The following is a 22,979-nucleotide window of genomic DNA, read 5'->3' as shown; positions in this document are numbered from 1 at the left end:
CTACTGCCTTCTCAAATGATAAATCTGAGCTCGTATATGGAAACTAATATGTTGCCAACGCTGTAACCTTACACGCACACACACACACACACCTTGCTCCCGGGGGACAGTAACGATTTACTGTGGGAGTGAAGCTTTCAAGCTCTTAGTGGGACTCACTGTCGGGTCTGCATCGTCGCAAATCCTTGACGCTAACCACTACATCAGGAGGCCGTGTGTGTGTGTGTGTGTGTGTGTGTGTGTGTGTACACGTGTGTGTGATTATCACTCCGGAGCAGCGTTTCTCAACCCGTGAAGGAAGATTTTCCATTTATCGGGGGGGAACCCCGTCACAACTCGTTTCATGCATAATCTTCCTTCTTCATAAACCATAAAGTAAACATAAATACATTTTTCTATTGAAAGGAAAATATAGGTTTAAGCACAAAATATATTCAATTTTTTCTACGAAATCCGTAACGTTTTGGGAAACCCCAGTTGAGCAACTTGAACGTGTCTGGCGTGTGTATGCGTGCGCGCGTGCGTGTCAACGGAAGGCTGACGCTGGAGACGAAAAGAGGAGTGACGCCACGGGTACACTTGACCTTGGGACTGTGGATGCGGGAAGGGAAACGTGTGGGCGGGGACGGGGAAGGAGAGGTGGGGAGGGGGAAGTTCGTGTACCAAAAGTGCGTTGGTGATCGTACCGCTCACAGCTGTGATTCACCAGTGTATTCGATCACGTGTTTGACTTGTGATCGACAACTTTTACCTACCCGATAAGAGCTTAGAACTTATTGTGGCGTTGGGGGGTTATCAGAAGTCATGTATGTCACAACAGCCCTTGATGCATGTTGTGATGACATTTTCATGTCGGTACGGTTGTGATGTCTCCCTGATATATTGAAAGATGTTGGTTGCTGAAACCAAGTCTATGATTATGCAGAATAGGCGAGAGGTAAGTTTTGGACTACGCAACAATGAACTGGTCTGAAGTGGCGTCGTTTTCCTCTGTGCATTGCTCTATTACTATCTTGATGAAGGAGAGTCTTTGTGGACGTAGATTTGCATCAGAAAAATGCGCACGCGAGGCAGGACGAGGCGGGGCAGCTGCAGTTGGCACACGTCCCAGCAGGCAACACCAGCTGAGTCGGCAGGCCGCACGTGAGCTGCCATCACCCCCGTGTCTCATTCGACGCAGCGTCGACAACACCATCGGTCGTTAACGACGAGATGACGTTCCTGGATGTGGTGCCTCCCAAGGTCAGAGGACTATAGAACCGTACTATCCTGCATGAACATGAGGAATTGACCACAGGCCGGCTGGAGAGATGAGGGAGAAGGACGGGATAGTGCGTTGCGCCCCCACTGGAACGACCTTGGTGATCGTGGGAGCGGGTGAGTGAGGAGGGTGGGAGGATAGGAGGGAGGCTGGGCAGCAATAAACGGCCGACTCGCCTGGCGGCAACCCAAGCTGTATGCGAGGTAGGGTGGTTAGAAAACAGGAAGGGCGGGGTTGCTCAAGGTGGTGCTCGAATGGAAGGTTGGCGTGGGTGTGTGGGAAGGTGGAGGAAGAGGATGTCGAGTGTTTATGAGAACACGTCATAATTCTCGGTTAATATCCGAACATGATGTACTTAATTTTGCTTTGGTGGTATTTTTTTTATTCAACTGAAAGATGGAGGAAGGTGAAGGCTAAGGTTAGCTTGCCCTTGACTAAGCAATTGCAGCTGATTATTGAAATCTTGGGATTTCCCAGGAGTGGCTTCTTGGAATGAATATGGAGAGGAGGTTGGGGAGATTAACCAGTACCAACTAGTCTTGGTAGAATTGTCCAAGTTGCAGACTAGTTTGATTGGAGCGTTTTCACCGTCGCACTTGTTGCAGGTGTGGCAAATACTGTGCGCGTAGCGTCATTGTCCGTTATGACGCGGGAACCAGCACAGGTTAAGTCTCCTCTTCACCGAAATATGCCGTCGCAAATAAATGGCATCGTGGTCATGGGAGCCATTAATGGGATTTTAGGATTGTTCATGTTGCACGAAGGGGTTCGGACATTGATATTGGCGGGAAAAAAATTGGGTTGCAGCCAGATTTAGTACAGAATTGACCTAGCTTATCTCGATGTACGTGTGAAATGTTTGAAGAATTTTGGGGTCACATGAAGATTTGTCACCCCAGTACGCCAAATATCAACGGTGGAATAAAGATCAGGTTAGGTTGAATGAGGGTTATGTTTGTACAAACTTGTACAAACGAAGAATCGTAAACGCTGGATGGCCCACATGAAGAATTGTCAACCTAGGATAGCCCACATGAAGAATGGCCACTCTGTCGAAGTCTGAGGTGACGATTCTTCATGTGTTGTCAGATTGGTCATGTCTTGGTCTTGGCATTATTAAAATCGACGATGAGTAGGAAAAACAAATTTATATGTAATCATGACGTTGATGTAGTATTCAGAAAGCTGGAAGACGTAATAACCAGCACCGGAAAAAAACCCACTGACTGACGTCATTAGCCAAGGACAGTCCTCAAAGGTAAACGCGGGTTTGGTTGGTTAGGAAGAGTTTGGGTTGCTACCGACTTGTGGCTTCGTCATTGGTCGTGGTATTTCTTAACTTCTTGTATCCGTTGACTTCATGCGAGGTATGTGCACGTTGGGTGACTAGCGAGTTGTGGAGGTAGATACTAGTGATTAGTAATGTTAACCTGGATATGTTAAGTTCATGTTGTTTACGACTAACACCATCAAGTTATAGTTCACCATGCTTACGACTGCCCTAACATTTTAAAAGAGATAAAAACACACAAACCATACATTTCAAAATAAAGAAGATGAGGGAAGTAATAAAGTTTAAGATTTGTAATACTTCCTACAACTTGATGACGTCACTGGATTGTTTGTATCTGAGTTTTTGTATTTGTGATCTCCAGGAAATGGAGAAAGCTTTTGATAGAGTATATACCGTACAAGAATTGAAACACATTGGAGGATTTAAAAGGGGAATCCCCCAGGAGTGGATGTAGGAAATTTCATAAGAACGTGTACATATGATTCTCTCCCTCTCCTCTCTCTCTCTCTCTCTCTCTCTCTCTCTCTCTCTCTCTCTCTCTCTCTCTCTCTCTCTCTCTCTCTCTCTCTCTCTCTCTCTCTCTCTCTCTCTCTCTCTCTCCTCCTCTCTCTCTCTCTCCTTCTCTCTCCTCCTCTCTCTCTCCTTCTCTCTCCCCCTATCTCTCTCTCCCTCCCTCCCCTCCCTCTCCTCTTTTCCCTCTCTCACTCTCTCTCTTGCTCTATTTCCCCCTCTCCCTCCCCCTTTCACTTTCCCTTTATCTCCCTATCTCTCTCCCTCCCTCTCCCTCTTTCTTTTTCTCTTTATCCTTCATTCCCTCTTCCCCCCTCTCTCTCTGTCTCTCCTCTCCTCTCTCTCTCTCCCCTCCTCTCTCTCTCTCCCTGCCTCTCTCCTCTTTCTCTTGCTCTATTCCCCCCTCCCTCCCTCCCCCTTTCACTTTCCTTTTATCTTTCTCCCTCTCTCCCTCCCTCTCTCTCTCTCCCTCTCTCTCTCTCTCTCTCTCTCTCTCCCTCTCTCTCTCTCCCTCTCTCTCTCCCTTTCTTCCTCCCTCTCTCTCCCTCTTTCTTTTTTTCTTTATTCCTCTTTCCCTCTTCTTCCCTTCTCTCTTTTCTCTCTCTCTCTCTCTCTCTCTCACACACACACACACACACACACACACACACACACACACACACACACACACACACACACTCCCCCTCCCCCTCCCACTTTCTCACTTTCTCTTTCTCCCTTTTTAACTCTCCCCTCTCCTTCCCTTCCTCTTTCTTTTTCTTTTCTCCCTCTCCCTCTTCTTCCCTCCTCTCTCTCGCTCTCTCCCTGCCCCACTCCTCCGTCCCGTCAGATTGTCTGTCCTCCCCATGTCGAGAAACTACGATAATGAATGGGAGTGAAACTCCTGGCAAAGGGGAAGGAAGGAAGGGCCGTACTATAGGAGGAAGGCAAACTCTCGGGAGTGGGTTGGTCGCCATGGGGGCAATATTCACGTAGCATTTGGCACAGGTCTGATGCGCCAGTCTGGGCTTCGAAGGGTCACTCGTAAGCCAGCAAGTGCCCCCCAGCCCAGCATTTGGCACCCAGTGGCACCCAGGGGAAAAAATAGCGGTTGTTGTGAACTGGGCACCATTTCTGTGGGGGCCGAGCTTGATCGAGTTGGGAATTCACAGCCAGCGCTCCTTTCACAGTCGATGACGTGCAGTCCACTTCGAGTAAATGCATCAAATGGATTACAGTGGCAAGGCATACTAATACATCCCGTGACGAGAGATTGGATGTAGAAAACATGAAAGTAAAGTTTGCATTTTGTCTCGGTTGTGCTTATTCCGGAAGAATATCGCAGCGAAGGGAGACATGTGGGCAGAACAGAGGAGGTATGGTAAAGGATAAAAGTGATGCGTATTTATTTTTTTGTGAAAGAATGTGCAATGTGACACTGAAGCCGTAAGGATGTCACTAAAAACCGTAAAATGTTGACTGGAAATAACTTGTGCAGTTAATACCCCACATGGGGTAAAATAAAGAAATAAGCAAATAAATAAAGACTCGAATCAAGTAAGTCATTAGCAAACATTGCATGATTTTGGTATCCCTTAGTTACCAATATTCTCCCTCTTCAATCTGTTTCCTTCCTGTTTCTTACTAAAAACCGTTTATCCTTTCCACTTTCCTTCCACTCTTCATCTTCCTCACCCCTCCTCCCCTAGTCGTTGATTCGAGTCTCGTACTCACTGATGCCCAGCAGTGACTGTGACTTGTCAAAACAGTTCTAACACCAAACTCCTCCTGGTGTATGCTCCTCACCTTTCTCCTCGTCCTCCATTCACCTTTCATTTTGTTGTCTCCCCCATTCTCATCTTCGAATTAGACAGTGAAATACAAAACTACCTTCCCAGGTTTGTCCAAAGATAGATGAAACATGGCGAAACGTGAGAATCGGTTAGAGACGGCTGTCAGATTCTCGTAATGTTTCGCCGTGTTTAATCTATTGTCGGACAGACGTGGGAAGACATTTTCATTTTTCACTGTAACACGTAGTTTTTCTGCTAATCGTTAATTCCTTGTCGTAGGAATTATAGTTTTCGTAAGCGGATTTGAATTTGCGAGAAAGTGTGCAAATTTTCCGCGCGAGGCGTCCATGTGCGCCTTCGTGGTAGTGCAGACATTGGGTCACCAAGCAGCGTCTGGGATGTTGCATCATGTTTCCCGCCAAACCCTCGCACTTCCGCCCATACCTTCAGTTTTGCGAGAGCAGTAGCGCTAGACGGACCACAAAAGTATGGGAGGTTTTGACTTGGTTGTGATTTGTGATTATATGGATAATTACGTATATTATCAGCATTTCATATTTATAATTCATCTCGCATACTGTAGCGCTTGATTGAACAGTTTTTAATATTGTTAGTGGTTTTAAAAACTTGTTTGTAATTATTACAGGAAACCTGGTTTGCGATAGACGTCCCATATATATTTGTTTATATTTATTTTTTCCACATTTGCGGGTGCGGAAGCGAATTTTCTCTTGTGATGTTTACATCTACCCCCCTCCCACCATTCCCTTATTTTGCCATGTGTGACCGCCGTGTTTCCTTTTACACGACATCTGTTTCGTCACTTGTCCTTCTCAATCTCCATAATTACCTTCCCTTGCAGCCCTTCCTTCTCACCATTTCCTTCATAATTGTTCACCATATTTCCCTCAATTCTTACCCAGTATGTGATTTTTTTTCGGGTGGGGGCGTTCTTTCTCGCCCAGTCCTCTCCCTTTCCCACTTTCCGTCTTCCCTTTCCATTGTCCGTCCTCGTTAAGCTTTACCCCCGTCGCCTCCGTCTTTCCCACTCTCTTGTAAGCTCTCATTAGGAACAAACACCCAATTCCCGAGCCAGTTGCTCCATGCTAGACTTAACTCACTGTAGCTTCATGGAGATTTCGCACAGTCGTACCCTTTTTAGATTGTTAGACAAGTAGTTGGTTTCGTGCAAACGGCCATCTGTTGCACTCGAAAGATCAATGTGTCCTTGAAGGAAGGAGGGAAGATGGTTTGGGCTGGGAAGAAGGACTTGTATGGGTCGGAGGGTTTTTCAGAAGAGCTGAATACTCATCTTGCGTTAGCCATGGCAAAATCCTTAAATGTTGAGAAATTCGTTTGAAGAGACACGTTTTGGGAAATTTAGAGATGAGAAACGTAGGGGAAAGGTGAAATCATTCTGAACTTCAGTAACTGGTGTAGATAAATGTGTACCAAGAATAAGTGGGAGAGTAGATAAAAAAATGTTTAACAAACGTAAGAGAGAGTTGTGTAATGGGGAAAATAAAACAACACAAAAGAACTAGAATACAGAAGATAGGAACCAAGTTTGACAAAGGTATAAATTTGACACATTAGAAAGGAATTACACAACTATAGATTGAATTGTTTGTGATGGCTTTAAAACGCAAGACAAAATAAGAGTAAAAGATTCCTATCGATGTTTAGATTTTCTTGAGGAAAATCCTTGAAGAAGAGTAGGGAATAGCAAAAGTTTGAAAGTGTAGGAAGTTGATTGAATACCCTAGATGCAAGAAGAGACCCAGGACCCAAAGAGATATCAAACTAGAGAACAACTTGTGGACGTGAACTAATTGTGATCATATGAAGAAGTTGTCTTAGAAATGCAAAAGGGCCAATGTGGTTCCAATTTTATGTGTGTGTGTATATATATATATATATATATATATATATATATATATATATATATATATATATATATATATATATACCATTAATGTAATTCAAACTTGTAGTATCATAAATATTTATTGTATCTTTAAAAACAGAAATACCAGAAGATGTCTTTTTAGAGACGAAACGTCGTGTAATAAAATGGAGAATTATAAGGAATTGGTTTATGCCCACCCTATCCAAGGGAAGAATATAATTAAAAAAATAGAAAACACAAGAAAGAAAATTAACAACTTCCAGAATGCTGTCGTATTCAATCAAACATGTAAGAGAACCTGCTCCCAAAATACAATAATATATATATATATATATGTATGAACTGAATTATTTAGTGTCCCTGACTAGCCTAATAATAAAATTGTGTGAGAATTGTGACAGATGGGTAAAATATCTAGAGATGATTATCTTAATAGATAACCAACTTGGATTCAGAAAAGGAAGGTGTATACCATATATATACATATATGTATATATATATATATATATATGTGTGTGTGTGTGTGTATATATATATATATGTGTGTGTATATATATATATATATATATATATATAAATATATTCATGACGATATTTGCAAAGTACAGAGAAATGTAACAAATCGACCCCCAAGGGTTCATACCGACACTAATATATACCTGATATACGTAAATGACGCCATGGGTGGAACAAATGATTACGTCAATCTATTTGCAGACGATGCAAATGTTATGAAGATAAGAAAGGGCGAGAAAGAGTGTCAATTGCTGCAGTAGGTAAATCTAATAGAGTTGAATAGAGCCAGGTGTGGAAAATGAACATTCTCATTTGAGACAAACACGTGACTGGTACTTCACTACATGGACTAAATGGAAGGAAAATATCTGATCCGCCCGAGGATAGTGTGTGCAGCATTGGTGTGTGGATCCCATAGAAAGTGGTTACAGAAAGCAGCAACCAAAATTATCTGCGCCTAGGTGGCAGATAGTATGAAGAAAGATGAATTTTGGACATGCTCACATTGAAAGAAAGAAAAGTGAGGCGGCATGATTGTTATGTTCAAAATTATTTTATTTAAAACGATTAAAGGAATGGACAAAATTTAAAGAGTATCCCAACTTGGCAAAGAAGAAAGTTTATGGAAAGGAACTGCATAAGACTGTGATTGAGGGGTTCTGTGCAATTTTCCTTTGTTGTTCAAAGATTTGTGGAATAATTTGGACTAGTTCACTCGGGTAACACAATTATAAAGGAAAATTTGACGATGTCAGAGACAGGACTTCGCGAGGGTAGTTCTTATCTTGTGTATATAATGAGGTTAAATACTCGCGCGTATACGCGTGCGAGCGTAGAGGAACAGAGGGTGGAAGGAGAGGGAGGAGGGTTAAGGGGAGCAAGTTGCTTGTTAGGTCAATATTAGCTGGGAACAATATCGATTTTGGCAACTGTTACAAATAAGCTGTTCCTGTGAGAAATAAATTTACGGTATTTTATTTCGTGGGTGGCTTCAAGGAAGTATCAAAACTCCCTTTGCCGGCTTTTATTCAGCTGAGAGGCGAGCTAGGCTAATGGGTTTTTTGTAAATGTCGTTTTCTCTGAAGGGTTTTTACATTCTATTTAAATATAGTTTTAGCCATAACAGGACTTATACTGTCACTTGGTCCTCTTTCATCTGAAATCCTGATTATCAATAGAACATGGACATATAAAAAAGTAATGTTGTGGTGACATTGACAGGGTTTCAAAACCCACCGCCTGCCCGATATGTCTCTTATTATTTTTGTTGTTTAAATATATTGGAAGCTATATGTATACACAACCGTGATTTGCATTTTTTTGTGCTTAATTGCATATTGAAGAGAAATACATGTTCTTAGAACAATAAAGTATAAGTGGCAGACGTCTTTCGTGGTATGAAACATCGTTATAAACGAGAACACGAGAAACTCACGAATGTTTAGAAATCCCGCGGCCTTGTATTGTTTTCTCGTGTTGTGTAACGATCAAACGTTCACGTTCAATAAGTATCAATATCATGTTTATTTTTTCTCAGTTTTAAATAGAAAATAATTTCACAGAATAGTGGGGATATTGCCCCTGTGTTGGTGTGAATTTTTCAACCTAGAGGAGATTTTCGTCGGTTCCATCTTCAAACTGTCATATTGAGTTGACGGAATTATATAAATGAGCAAACAGAAATTTCTAACATTTCCTGCCCCAAGCACTTTTGATAAAGGATTCGTAACCTGTACTGACTTGTTTGTTACTAGTAGAAGGACAGTTACAGTATATCTCGCCTAGGGTTTCTTGTATTTTCATCCGTAAAACTTGATAGTAAAAATCGTGCGTGTTCGTGTTTACGTACGTATTTGTAGTATACAAGAAGAGAGTTTCGTTCGTGGGGTCCTGTATCATTCTCCAATCATCGTATCCAGTGTGAAATTTATGTATATGTTTTTCACATCATCCAGACATGGTTACATGACGCCCTCGTATATATTTATATATTTTTTATGTTCTTTCTGCACCTTCAATGATTTCAACAGCACTTGTACTTGTCTGTCATCACACAACTTATCTCCGAAATTAGAAATAAATCTTGGTTGTTGCTGTCAGTATTTTCTCGTTTGTGTTTATATATTTTTGTTTTCATTTACGTAAAATGTCAGTCTGGGTGTGAAGATTCGTGGCTATTGTTATACTTAAGTTTAATATAAACCGTGCGATACTAGCCAAACCAGTAACGAGAAGGGACGCGCCCGGTCATTAAACAGCATGAACACTGAAACACACTTCAGTGTTTTGCTTGAATCTGTTTATGTCGTTTACTCATTTCTTTTCTCGATTATTTTGCCATTGTCTCAGTAATCGTCTTAGTCATTGTTTGGGTGCATTCCGTAAATCCTTTTGACCGATATAAAGGCGGGGGTGAGGTGAATATGGGCAAATATGATATTGATGGGAACATTAGCAGTAAATGATAGGTCGATGGATCAGCTAATCGACTTCTGCACGAGAAGGATGAGTCAGTGGAGAGGCCTGCACACGTTCGCGAATTGCATCATACTTGGTTAACCATTGGCCGAGTATTTCTTGTTATGCATTCTTTGAATGCTTCATCGACCATTGATCATAGTCATACATGCAGTCTCTTAAGGCCGGGGACCATTTTGGTTGTTCTATGCATTCTCTCAATCTTGTGTAGAACAATTCTGTATGGTTATTGAGATTTTTGTATCCCTTTCGAGTATTTCATGGTCTTGAGTCACGTGCGGGACTTGTGATCGACAAGTATTGCCCCCCCTAGATGAGATTAGAACTCGTATGCTCTTCTGTGGAAAGTGGTGACCTCACGCACACACAAGAGCGCGGATAACCGAAGCTGAATCCACAAATAAATTAAAATCTGTGTGATAGTTTGAGAAGGAATGTGGAATTAGTTTGTATTAACATTTTTGTTATGTATTACAATTGGATGAATACATGCACAATTCCATGCTGTATGCGTCGATCGTATAATGCCATTCCAGAATAATAAAACCGGCCACTAGGAGACCTTGTGAATATATAGGATGGAGGGAGATTGGAGTGCCTTGATACATATAGGACTAATGATGAGTACCTACTGCGGAGTTGCGTATTTTTAAAACTTGCTAACCCCATCACTTCCATCGGAAGATAGAGGCCCTACTAGGACCAGCGTTTCTCAACCAGGGTTCCCGCACCCGAAGGGTTCCGCGAGAACAAACGAGATAAGCTAATGCACTTCTGATTTTTTTTTATTATTATTTAATTTCATATACGTAACATAATGAAACACGCACGAAATATTCTTGATTATTGTAATAACGTAATATAGACATCATCCTATCTAACCTATTATTACGATGGAAATGAAAAAAAAAAATATATATATATATATAATTTTTTTTTTTTTTTTTTTTTTTTTTGCGCAGGTGATCCTTGAGACATGCAATTTATTTTAAAGGTTACGCAAGGGTAAAAAAAAAAAAAAAAAAAAAAAGAGAGAGAGAAACGGTGCCCTAGAGGCTCACAACCAGCTACAGTCAGTGACATAGAAACAGCCCCACATTAATAAACACAAAGAACTGTCCCAATTTTTCTTCCCAGAGATCTGTGAGAGGGTCCAGGGACTTGCCAGCTACTTTGGCGGAGAGTTGTGTGTGTGTGTAAGGTCGCAGCATTACCTGTAGATCGGTCATATATGAGCTTAAAGCTCTCATCCGGGAGGGTAATAGCTGTCGATCACGAGTCCAACACGTGATCCAAGACCATGGTGGTGAAACACGCGTATGGCACGCACAGTAAAGGTACTAATGAAATTTATTTTTGATAATTCTCCATACCCAGACATATTAGTAGTACCTCACTCACTCAAACCAGAAGGCATTTCTTGGTTTTCGGCTTCTTTGTCTTCATCTTCATTATCTTCTTCATCTTATTCTTTTTCTTCTACTTCGCCTTCGCGTCGTCGTCTTTTTCTTCCTCGTCTTTTCTTCTTCATCGTCTTCTTTGCCTGTCCTCTTCGTCTTTGTCTTCAATATACTTAAAATTGGGAAACAACTTAAACATATGAAGGAAATGCAAAAGAATCATCATGAATTAAATATAGTGCATAAAAAGAGATAAGCAGGTCACACGAATATGCTCCAGCACACAACCATGGTCATTGAATACTCATTACCTTCAATATTGTAACCTAGACTGAATCAACTCATAAGCCAGGTACCATATTTCTATTTTAGCAGATTTATTTAAAAAAGATGAAGATGGCTACAACAGGAAAAATGTACTCCTTATTAATGAATGACATAGAAGGGAGATCTTTCCTAAATCGTTTATTGTATGTCAGAGCAAGTTCAACTTCATATTCAACAATACCTAATACCAATGCCAATACCTAATACCAATTCCAAATACTCCCTCTCGAAATAATATCAATACCTAAGGGAAAGTGGGGGAAACAAGATCCAGAAAACAGATTATGTTTGAATATCAAAATTTAATTTAAAGATATTTGTTTCATGTACTTTGAATTGTGTAACTCAAAAAACAAGATACATTTGTCCATATACATGTAATTGGGTTACAAGTTAGTAACCATACGTTCCTTAGATATTCTGATTTTTTTTTTTTTTTTTTAGCTTATATAATAACAATTTCTTTATTCCTTTTAATAAAATGAAATAGTAACAATCTACATAGAGCTTTTCCCCCCATAATAGGGAGGTAGCCAAGCCAAGGCACATACCTTCTCCCACCCATTCCACTCCCATCCATCACCCTTTTCCCCCTCTCATCTAATCTCTTCATGGATGATAGGTCATCCCTGTATCCCACCCACTGCCCTGGTTCAGAAGCAGTGTAGCAAGACACATTACTGTACATCCACAGCAAGGCTGCTTTACTTTAATCGGTAACCCCCCTCTCTGTCACCTTGTGCAGAAAAAGAGAAGACAGGGAGAAATCTCTTTGGGCTGCATCAAATAACAATAATGATAATTATAGTCTTGGGATTCAAAAACCTTAACTGAAATTTTTTTTTAATTTTTGTCTTAGACCAGATCAGTGTCCTTGCACCATAAAATATTATCTTTGAACAGTTGTTTTTGGAGCTGTTTGATAAAAAAAAAAAATAATAATGATAATTGTATATCACCAAACCAGCTGCTCCCCTGAAAGATTTATCTCTTAAGGACCTGGCATATCTTACACATTGATGATAATTGTAAATGTTGACCCCAAGATCATTTCTGTGCTTTTTGTTGACACACTTCCTCTTATTGTTTTTCAGAATGGTGTTTGGCAGCAATGGCGATGGAGGTCGGTACGGAGCCCTTGGTGAAGCAGGTTGCAGCACCGTCAGCTCCACCAAGGGCACACAAGGAAATGCTGGTTCAGTAGGAGGTGGAGGTGGAGGGAGTGGAGGTGGCGGGGGAAGTGGTGGAGGAAGATCATCAGGAGGGTGTAGTGGTAGCTGCAGCAGTAGCAGCTCCCTGGACGACTTGGAAGACGGTCACATGACCCACGACGTGTACCAGCGGCAACCCCTCCTCACCAACCACGACACCTTTGTCCACACAAATGGGTCAGTACTGTCCTGTTGGAATTTATTGTTCTAGTATGGGTTTGTGGAAACCCCTCCTGCCCAAGAATGAGACAAGAGCCTTTCAAATTATGGAATGAAAATGCATTAGTTCTATATAAATTGTTCTCGACTATTAGCTTTTTTGATGCAGGTTTTCTTGTTGCTCACTAATTCTTGACACTGATGTAGAATTAAGTATTTGTAGATAGTTGTTGAAACAGAAATGGTAATTATATCTTTTATCTGCATTGAGTTTTTGTTATCCACGTGAGCAGTATCTTAGAATTTTAAAAATAGTTCCTGGAAGATTGATAACAAAACTACCCATTTTCAAAACCTGTTGACACCCTTATCTCCATGAGGAGGTAAACATCCCTAAGGGGCTGATGCTCACTCTCCAGACTTGGCCTAAGATCTTTTCCCATCAACTTAAACTGTATTCCTCAGACTTATGCACACATGAGAGCTGACAACTGGTAACTGGTCCTTCCTCTTCCACTTTCAGCTGTTGACGTAGAAACCATTCCATGCTAACGTAACAGACATCAATCAAAAGTTTCTTCCCAGATAGATCCATGGAAATGACCAAAAACTATTGCCAGCCATTGTAGAACTGCAGATTTTCCACCAAGTGAAACTTGAGGCAACAGTTAGATTAAACTACTGTCGACAGTTATGAGTAATACAGTATATTGGTAGTGTCAAGAAGAGGTGTGCAACTGGTGACAAAAATCACACCTGCATGGGTTAATTATCATTTATAGTTACTTTAACCTTTATTATTATCTAACTCAGTCACATGAAGATTCACAATTCTCACATGATATTGCCTACATCAAATGTGTCTGACCTTGTATTGTAAAATGACAGAATACTGCCAAGCTTTTGAATAGGAGGTGCTTCTATCATTGCTGGTCTCAGCTATATGATTTTTGCTTGTGGCAGGGTCAGAGGAGGGATTAAGGGAGTTAGTGATGGAGTTTGAAAAGGTATGGGATAGGAGAAAGTTGAAGGTAAGTGTGGGAAAAAGGTGGTAGAGAGATGTATGAGGGTAGAGGATGGCAGTGAGTTGGAAGCAAGTCTAAAAGGAAAGAGGCTGGAAGAAGTGGATAGCTTTTGGTATTTGGGGTCACATGTGGCAGTAAAGGGAGGAATGGTGAAGGTAAATTGTAGATTGAGGGAGAGCAAGTAAATGCCTTTGGGGGATTAAAGTGTTATGAGAAGTAGGCAACTGGGAATGGATGCAAAGAGGAGATTGTATAAAAGGGTGATTGTGCCGATGGCATTGTATAAGACAGAGACTTGGAATTTAAGAGAAGTAAAGAGCAAAAGTTTAAATGTGTTTGAGATGAAATGTCTGAGAAGTATGGTAGGGGTTACGAGGTTGGATAAAATGAGAAATGATGTGATGGGGAGAGCAGGGGTGGAAAAGGAGATGGCAGATAGGGCTGATGGAAGATCGTTGGGATGGTTTTAGACACGTGGAAAGAATGAGTGATGAAAGATTAGTAAGAGGTGTGGGGAGTGAACTTTGGAGGGACGACTGAGGATGGATGGGTTGAAGGGGGCATTGAGCAAGAGGGGAATGTCTGTTGAGCAAGGAAGAGAGAGGCAGGAAATACAGATGAGTGGAGAGTGACTGTATATGGATGATTTTGTTATGTAAGGAAGGGAGGGATGGGGAGTAGGGGGTGCTTATGTGTGGATGATATTTTGATGCAGCCCAAAGTGATTTCTCCCCATCTCCTCTTTTTCTGCATAAGAAGACTTGGGTGGAGGGGGTTGCCTATTAAGTAAAGTAGCCTTGCTGTGGATGTACTGTGGTCTTGTTGCATTGTGGTTGACCCAGGGAAGTCGGCAGATGCAGGGATGATCTGTCATCCATGAGGAGCTGAGATGGGACAGGTGGAAAGGATGGTAGAGGGGAGTGAAATGGGTGGGAAAAGGTATGTGCCTCTGATTTAGCTACCTCCCTGGGAAGAGGGAAAAAGATCTTGGTATATGGATATATATATATATATATATTTTTTTTTTTCTTCTTCTTCTTCCTTTTCTTTTCTTTTCTTTTCTTCCCAGTGTGTCCTGCTGGTACCATGTAACCAAGTACTATCTCCCACAAGGTTGGATTGTTAGTGACCAGACTGGCTTCCCACTGGTTTCCCACCAATGAGGAGGATGTATTCAACACCCAGACAGATAAAAGATATGACCATTCAAAAGACAAACAAATGCACAAAGATTTTGTTGACCATCCAGCCCCATTATGAACCAGTAACACGTTTGTTTGCCATGCACACTTCTTTTTAAGTTAGACATGTCCTGGGCCAAGCAGCTACTACCTGTGCCAACACCTCACTGTCTGTGACTGTCCTTTGGAGTGGCAAGGTGATAGCTGTGTATACTCTCATGAATTGTAGGTTTGTCAGGTGTTCATGTATCTTCCCTCATTGGGTTCTGTGGTGAATAGGAGGTGAATATTTCTATGTATATTGCATCAAGATATGGTGCTACTGGTGGGGTAGCCTTGTAACCTTCCCATGCAAATCCACAAAGTATGCTATGTAGGTGGGCACGGTAGTGCAGCACCTTGAGCACATCAAGCCATGCCAGGGTGAACCTTTTGCAGGTTCTGTGTGGTTGCCTTCAACATTCTTACCTTCTGGAAGGATGATCAACTACCCTTTTAATTGGCAGAGTTCAGGACAGTTGAAATAGATATAACAGATCTCTCCGAGGTAAGGAAACCAGTCAGTGGTGGGATCAGCTGTGAAAGTTACACTTGCTACTGGTTGGGCCACAGCAAAGGGGCCCACCTTGGAGTGTAGGGCTAGTGGCTGACTACAGCCTACCATTATAAGGGTTACTCTAGTTGATGCTGGTAAGGTTGAATCGCACCTTGAACTTTATCTCTTATTGTAATATATGCTCCAGCTGAGGCATATGAATTTGAAGAAAAGGAAATGTTATTCAGTGACTATAGTGACTATGACTATAGTCTCCCATTTACTGCACAGGACATGCTTGTTTTGGGCAACTTCAATGCAGTTACTGGCACTCAAAATGCTGGTTGTGAAGTATGTGTTAGTCCTCGTGGCTCAGAAACCAGGAACACTTGTGTTTCTCACCTAAAGTTTGCAATATTCAGAAGGTTGAAGATTGGCAGTTTCAGGCTCCAGAGATAGGAGTCAAACTGATGAATTTGATATAACAGTGCCAAAGAATTGGCAAAGTATATCAGATATATCCATATTTCTACTTGTTGGAGGAGTCTATAAAGCTGCAGGGTTTGCTATGGTGCTGAGTTCTTGAATGATCATACTTATTGTTGCAGTACTCAGGCTGTGTCAAATTCAGAAGAATCTCAAGATATAATTCGCCACAGTTTCATCTGGAGAAACTCGTTGATAATGTACATGCTTAGGAATATGCATTAGCAGTCTCCAATTGATTTGAAGTGCTCATTGCCCTTGAGGACATTAAAGAACTTGGGTATTTTTAAATAAGAAATTCGTTGCTACTAAGGAGTGCATTTGAGAGTCTAAGGCCAAAAATTGGTATGGCATGAGAGGAGACACTGGAGAATATAGAGAGAAGTCATACTGCCAGATTAGATGGGGATCTGGACTAGTACAAGATTTGAAATGACAGACTAAGGCTCTCTTGAGAATGGATAAGAAGAGTGTCAGGGGAATTATTGAAGAATATCAAGGGGTACTTCAATGTGAATAACCTCAATCCTACTTATAATAACTCTTCAATCAATTCATATGAACCACCCTTGACTACACTTCCACAACATGGTTCTCAAATATCAGCAAGACAAACGCAAACAATTTACAAACAATACAGGAGCACTGCCTCTTGGAATGAACGAGTGATTTCCAGAAGGATCAATACATGAGGACAGTAGTAAATTATGTCTGGCTGGAGAGAAGTGACTAATGACCCTCAATTGTCAGATATGATATCCATAATTATCATGATTGATGTAAATGGTATGAATTGTGTATCTAAGAAGGTATTTTCTTGCAGGCTGGTGAAGGACACATCTGGATACTACAATGGTGACAATGACTGCAGTAATGGGGTGGTCAAGATCCCCATGCCTATGCCACACAGGGAGGAACCTAGATTTCCCAAAGAAAAATTTAAAACCCTTATTGGTAAGTATATGAAATTTTCTGAATGTACTCTGATATCAAAAGCCTAGTATCTAGACATAGTTTGGCAATATACCTTCATCTAATAAACTGAGGTTTGAATAGAGTTATTTAAACGTCTGTACTAATTAGAAAGAAAAGGGAAATCTTGCTAGGGAGAATAAAGAGGGATTAGTAAACTTAGGTATTTTTAGCAGCTATTTTGTAGTTCAGATCAGAGTGGGCTATGAGTAGCAGATTGATGGATTGATTGATTGTTGATATGTGAAATAAGGAATTAATCAATCAATCAATCCAATGCAGTAGGTCTGTCTTGCAGTAGACCAACGGCTCCAGGAGTGTTCAGCCTCCTTGAGGTGTCTGCCATGGAAGTGACTTTGATAATAATTCTATGCAAATGGACATAATTTACCCACTTCCACAGAGAGGTGCAGCCCAAAGGGGCTGGTACCTGCAAGAGAGGAAAAACAGACTAAATGATGTTAAGATGGTTTAAGTGGGGGGGGGGGGTTGAGTGAGTGTGAAGCAGGAATAGAGGGATTGTCCAAGAAAATTGGAGCACTTCCTGTAGTAGTTTACATTCCTCTTCACTTTTCCTTCTTTCATGAACATGGCAACATCAGCAAATAGTTTGCTTGCATCATCCTATTACTGATGGACATAAAGAATATTTCTGGTACCAGAACAAGCATCATTTAAACAAATTTATGAAATGCATGTATGTTAGTCACTGCATTACTACCTGAATATAATTTATCTTACTTTCATTTCTTTACAGCTTTCCTATTCCTGTTTTGCAACTGGATTTTCACCACAGCTTCCCTTGCTCTCACCCATGAGCGTGTTCCCGAATCTCAGCCTCTACCAGACGTCACATTGGATTCTGTCAATGTACAGGAGTGGGGCCTGAATGTCTCGGAAATAATCATTATTGTGGCTGTTTATGTGTGTGTTGTCGTCGTCCTATTTCACAAACACAGGTAAGTTTATGTAACTCGTCTTATGGTCAGGTATATATTATGCCATTGTTCTTGTTTGTCTAAGTAAATTTAGGTATTCTTAGCAGCTATTTTGTAGTTCAGATCATAGTGGGCAATGAATAGCAGGTTGATGGATTGATTGTTGATATGATAGTGGAATTGCACTGATCCAAGACAAGGGAAGAACCATGGGTATCTATGTGAAATATATGTTATAAGTAAAGCATGAATTAATAAATACCAAATTAATTTGATGATAATTTTATCTGCTTTCATATTTTTCATTAAAATTCTTGTATTTCAGATTCATCCTCTTCCGTCGTATATTCATCATCCTTGGTCTTTTGTATTTCTACCGTTCTATAACAATGTACGTCACTGTTCTTCCTGTGGCCAATCCACACTACGAATGCTCCGCAAAGGCCAACTACACAAGTTTTGTACTGGTAATGAAACGAGTAGTGCAGCTAATGTCAGGCTTTGGACTCTCGATTAATGGGCAGCACACCTTCTGTGGAGACTATATCTACTCAGGACACACCGTCTGCCTTGTCATTGCATACCTCATTGTTAGAGAATGTAAGTTGTAAGAGAGATTAGAGATTGAATTATAAAAGAAACATTGCTGTTATTAAATGTGTATTTAGCAAATGTATATCTAGTAGTTGCAAGCAGTTTGGTCACTATTCCTACAAGGATTTCCAGATGAGATGTACAAGGGGTGAAAGTGGCAGTAGACTGGAAGTGAGCATTAAGGGAGAGCGACTGGAGGAAGTGGATAGTTTTAGATTCTTGGCAGGGAAAGGTGGAGTGAGAGTGGAGGTAGAATGTAGATTGAGAGAAGCGAGTAAATGCCTTGGTGGATTAAAGAGTGTAATGAGGAATAGACATTTGGGAATGGATACTAAGAGGAGACTGTATGAAGGAGTGATTGTGCCAACAGCACTGTATGGGGCAGAAACATGGAACATAAGAGAAGAAGAGAGAAGGAGTTTGAATGTGTTTGAGATGAGGTGTCTGAGAAGTATGATGGGGGTTACTAGGCTGGATAGAGTGAGAAATGAGGAGGTGAGGAGGAGAACAGGGGTGGAAAAGGAGCTGGGAGATAGGGTTGATGAAAGAATATTAGGATGGTTTGGACACATGGAAAGAATGAGTGAAGAAAGACTAGTAAAAGAGGTGTGGAAGGCAGATGTGGAGGGAGTGAACATGAGGGGACGTCCTAGGATGAGGTGGATGGATGGGGTGAAGGGGGCTTTGGGGAAGAGGGGAATGTCTGTTGAGGAAGGATGGGAGAGGACAGAAGACAGGGGTGAATGGAGAATGGTTGTATATGGATGATGTTGTGATTGCATGAGGTGGATGGGGGGTGAGGTAGTATGTGTGAGCAAAATTTGACGCAGCCCGAAGGGATTTCTCCCCGTCCTCTCATTTTATGCAATGGGGGGACGGAGAGGGGGGGTCGCCGATTTAATGAAGCTGCCTTGCTGTGGATGTGCTGTGTCTTGCGACACTGCTTCTGACCCAGGGCAGTGGACAAGGTGCAGGGATGACCCGTCATTCAGGAGGTGCTAAGTTAAGAGGGAGGGTGGAGGGGTGTGGAGTGTATTCAGGGATGGAATGGGTGGGAATGATTTTATGCCTTTTTCTTTTTGGCTACCCCCCTTGTAAGGGGGAAAAAGCCTTGGTATATGTATGTATGTATGTATTCCTACAAGGTAATCCACAGCCAAAAGTGTGGAACGTTATCAACTATTAACTCCATCCTTTCCAAAGAGGTGCCATGGAAATGAATAAAGTAGCCTTGCAGCAATCAAAATAAAAGAATAAATGCCACCTGGTGTAGAAGGGGTTAATAGAAGTGTTTAACTTCTACCTCTTCTATTTTTCTTCCTAACTTCCATGTAGGTGAATAGTGAGTGGTTTGAGGTGAAGATGGGGCTGCATCAGGGTTATGTTGCCATGGCTGTTCAGTATTTACATGGATGGGATAGTATGGAAGGTAGATGAGTGATAGTCAGAGAATTGGAGATGGTTAGAGAGAGTGGCTGATGACATTGTGCTTGTTGCTGGGTCAAAGGAATGTATGAGGCAGTTAGTGAGTTTGGAAAGGTATGTGATAAAGGAAGCTGAATGTAAGTGTGGATAAAAGCAAGGTGAGTGCACAAGGGTTGAAGGTGATAGAAAGTTGTAGGTAAGTCATGAAGGAGGTTAGAAGTGTACAATTTTAGATAGGGTCACATATAGCAGGGAATGGAGGAGTAGGGGTGGAGGTAAACTGTAAAGTGAGGGAAACAAGTAAATGTTCCCACTCTACTCCAGTACTAATTTTCAGTTCACATAGATTATTCAGATTTTGTTAAGATTTGGATATGGGAGGGATTACTTTACTTTATTCAGTTTTTATATTGTTGATGCCATTCCTATAAGTTTTATTATTCTTTTGAGTTCTCATAATTGTGTCTTTATGGCTATTTTCAGATACACCAAGACGCTGGTGGCCATTACATTGGATGTTTGCATTATTGGCAGTCACTGGTGTGGTCATGGTCCTTATATCACGAGGGCATTACACCGTGGATTGCATTATAGCATATTACATCACAACACGTATCTTCTACACGTACCATACGCTTGCCAATAATCAGAATCTCAAGGTAAGAATTACATTATAGCACTTGGTTTTAAATGACACTCGGAAAAGTAATTTACGTTGAACTCTGTTTTACATTAAAAAAAAAAGTGAGTGCTCATATGGGAATTGCTAACTCAAGTTTCTTATGACTAGTAACCTGTAGCTCCACAGTGGCTAGTGACAGTCCTTGGGCCCTCTTTTATCATTATGGGAAGAAACATTTGGTTCTTCTCTGTGTTGGATTAATGTGAAACTGTATTACCAGTATACAATAGTGAGTGGAGAGGAGTTGCTTGTCAGCTCTCCTTGTGTGAAAAAATGGAGGAAATACTATTGAGGTTGACAGGAAACATGATCAAGTTTAGACAAAATGTTGAATGTTGGCAAATTTTGAAGAGGTAGGAGGAAGACTAATTTCTGACATCCATTCACGTGACCACCAATTGCAGGTCCCTTGTGTACATACAGTAAATTCCCTCTTATCTGGACCCAACAGGAGTAATTCTGGACAATGGCATTGCAATTGTAAAATCAATATTATTTAAAAAAAGATATAAATACAATACATATATGAAGGGAGAGGGCATGAATAGAGAATGGTTGTGAATAGATTTCTGCTTGTTTATTTGTTGAATTATCGAGTAGAGGAGTGGGAAGAATCGCCATATAAAGCAGCAGTGGGAATAAACCAACTTCAGCTGTTGGGCCCTGCTGTGGAGATGCTATGCTTACTGAATTTTGTAGTGACCTTGTTTAATTTTTCCTTAGCTTCTACCAGTTTTCTTGTTTTTTCTCTCGCTCTCTGTTGCTTCCCTCCATACCCATACTTTCTTAGTTATTGTTGCTTGCTAATATCTATGTCCACTTATCTCTGTCACTGTGCTTTGTGATTTCAACCATATTTTTATTGGCTGTGCACCTTGTGCATATCTGCCTAACCTATCTATCTATATACCAAGGGCCTCTTACTCCTTAAAAGGGAGGTAGCCAGTGAAGGTACCCACTCCCACCTAACCTAAATACATCTTTTATTTCTTCATATCTGTCTTCCTTATTGTCCATAATTCTATCTGTATACCTCTATACCTGTGCCTTGCTGCATTGCTTCTGACTCTGGGCAGTGGGCAAGATGCAAGGATGACCTGTCATCCAGGAGGAGCCAAGAAAAGAGGGAGGGAGGGGTGGTGAATGGGAGTAGAGCATGTAGGGATGAAATGGATGGAAGTGGATTATGCCTTTGACTTTGGCTACCTCCCTTGTAAGGTGGAAAAAGCTGTAAGTATATGTATGTATGTATCTCTATACCAAAGGGTTCTTCCCCCTTACAATGGAAATAGCCAACCAAGGCATGTATCCACCCAGTATTATTCCTTATAAACATTGGGCTTTTTTGAGTTATCCCTAGTGTATTAAGATATCTTTACATGTGACTCAAACTGTATTCTATACATTTGTTCAATACTTCATTTGTATTGGTATTGTTTTGATTTGCGTGTAAAATGATTGTATACTAAAAAAAAAAGTAAATAAAAACCCTACCCATCCCACTCCCATGACCCCACAGCATTTTCCTTTATTACTTCCACACTTTTGTTTCCGTTTCCATTTTTTATGGTAAATGATCCTCTTTCCATCCAGTCCCAAATATTACATTTATGTTTACTATGTTATCAGTATTTCTCTACTAAGTACTCTTATCACCTTTTCCATACCTTCCCTTTTCTCTCTCTTGTTGTTCTATAATCTTCTTAATCTGGAGTTTTTCCTCGTGTATCTGTCAGGACTTTTGAGGGAGTAGCTTGGCAGGAAGGTAAATACTACAGGGTGAACAGGTTTTTATTTAGAGTTGAAGTTGGGCTTGCTCTAGTTGTGAGAAGGGGGTGTGAGGTGGAAAAACTGAAAGATTTTATTGTATGAAGTATATGAAGAAAAAGTTTTCTGTACAGATGTGTCAACTGATGGAACAACCAAATGAATCAGTCATTGTTCAGACTCAAGAGTTTCACTTAATGGAGTACCTGCAGCCCTATAGTGGTTGGTAATGGTCCTTGGAACAACTAAAAAGAAGACATGGTTCAAACTAAAACTAGTTGAAATTAAAGATAAGTTTGATTGATAGAGAAAGATGGATGCCCACAAGCATAACTCCTTTCCTCCTTATTTGCTATTAGGCATGTAGAAAATACTGTACACTAAAACAAGTCGCTGTGGATCTGTGGGTTTCTGGTTGGTGAAACTTGGCAAAAATGATAAGTAAGAGAAATAATAGATACATGATATCTGCTTTTCACAAAGATTAAGGATTCTGAATTTAAAACTACTCATGCACTTAAAATGATGTTTACTTAT

At 40.9% G+C, this 22,979-nt stretch overlaps 1 protein-coding gene across 5 annotated transcripts in view; it reads left to right on the top strand.

Annotated features, from left to right (window-relative positions):
* LOC143036842 (phosphatidylcholine:ceramide cholinephosphotransferase 2-like) overlaps nt 1-22,979 on the top strand; it is a 317,218-nt gene that overhangs the window by 286,056 nt on the left and 8,183 nt on the right. For 4 of the 5 annotated variants that reach the window (XM_076204666.1, XM_076204664.1, XM_076204668.1 and 1 more), the window contains 5 exons: nt 12,562-12,855; nt 16,888-17,018; nt 17,794-17,995; nt 18,300-18,574; nt 20,477-20,652. In XM_076204666.1, the coding sequence (XP_076060781.1) occupies nt 12,563-12,855; nt 16,888-17,018; nt 17,794-17,995; nt 18,300-18,574; nt 20,477-20,652 (1,077 nt within the window). In that variant the 5' untranslated portion in view covers nt 12,562. Of the gene's footprint in view, nt 1-10,877; nt 11,078-12,561; nt 12,856-16,887; nt 17,019-17,793; nt 17,996-18,299; nt 18,575-20,476; nt 20,653-22,979 lie in introns of all 5 variants that reach the window. The other variant, XM_076204665.1, reaches the window with a different exon arrangement.

The sequence above is a fragment of the Oratosquilla oratoria genome, chromosome 21, assembly GCF_046742065.1.
Source record: "Oratosquilla oratoria isolate Oo_2021 chromosome 21, ASM4674206v1, whole genome shotgun sequence".
Taxonomy (NCBI): domain Eukaryota; kingdom Metazoa; phylum Arthropoda; class Malacostraca; order Stomatopoda; family Squillidae; genus Oratosquilla; species Oratosquilla oratoria.
This window is presented reverse-complemented; position numbering and strand designations above follow the sequence as displayed.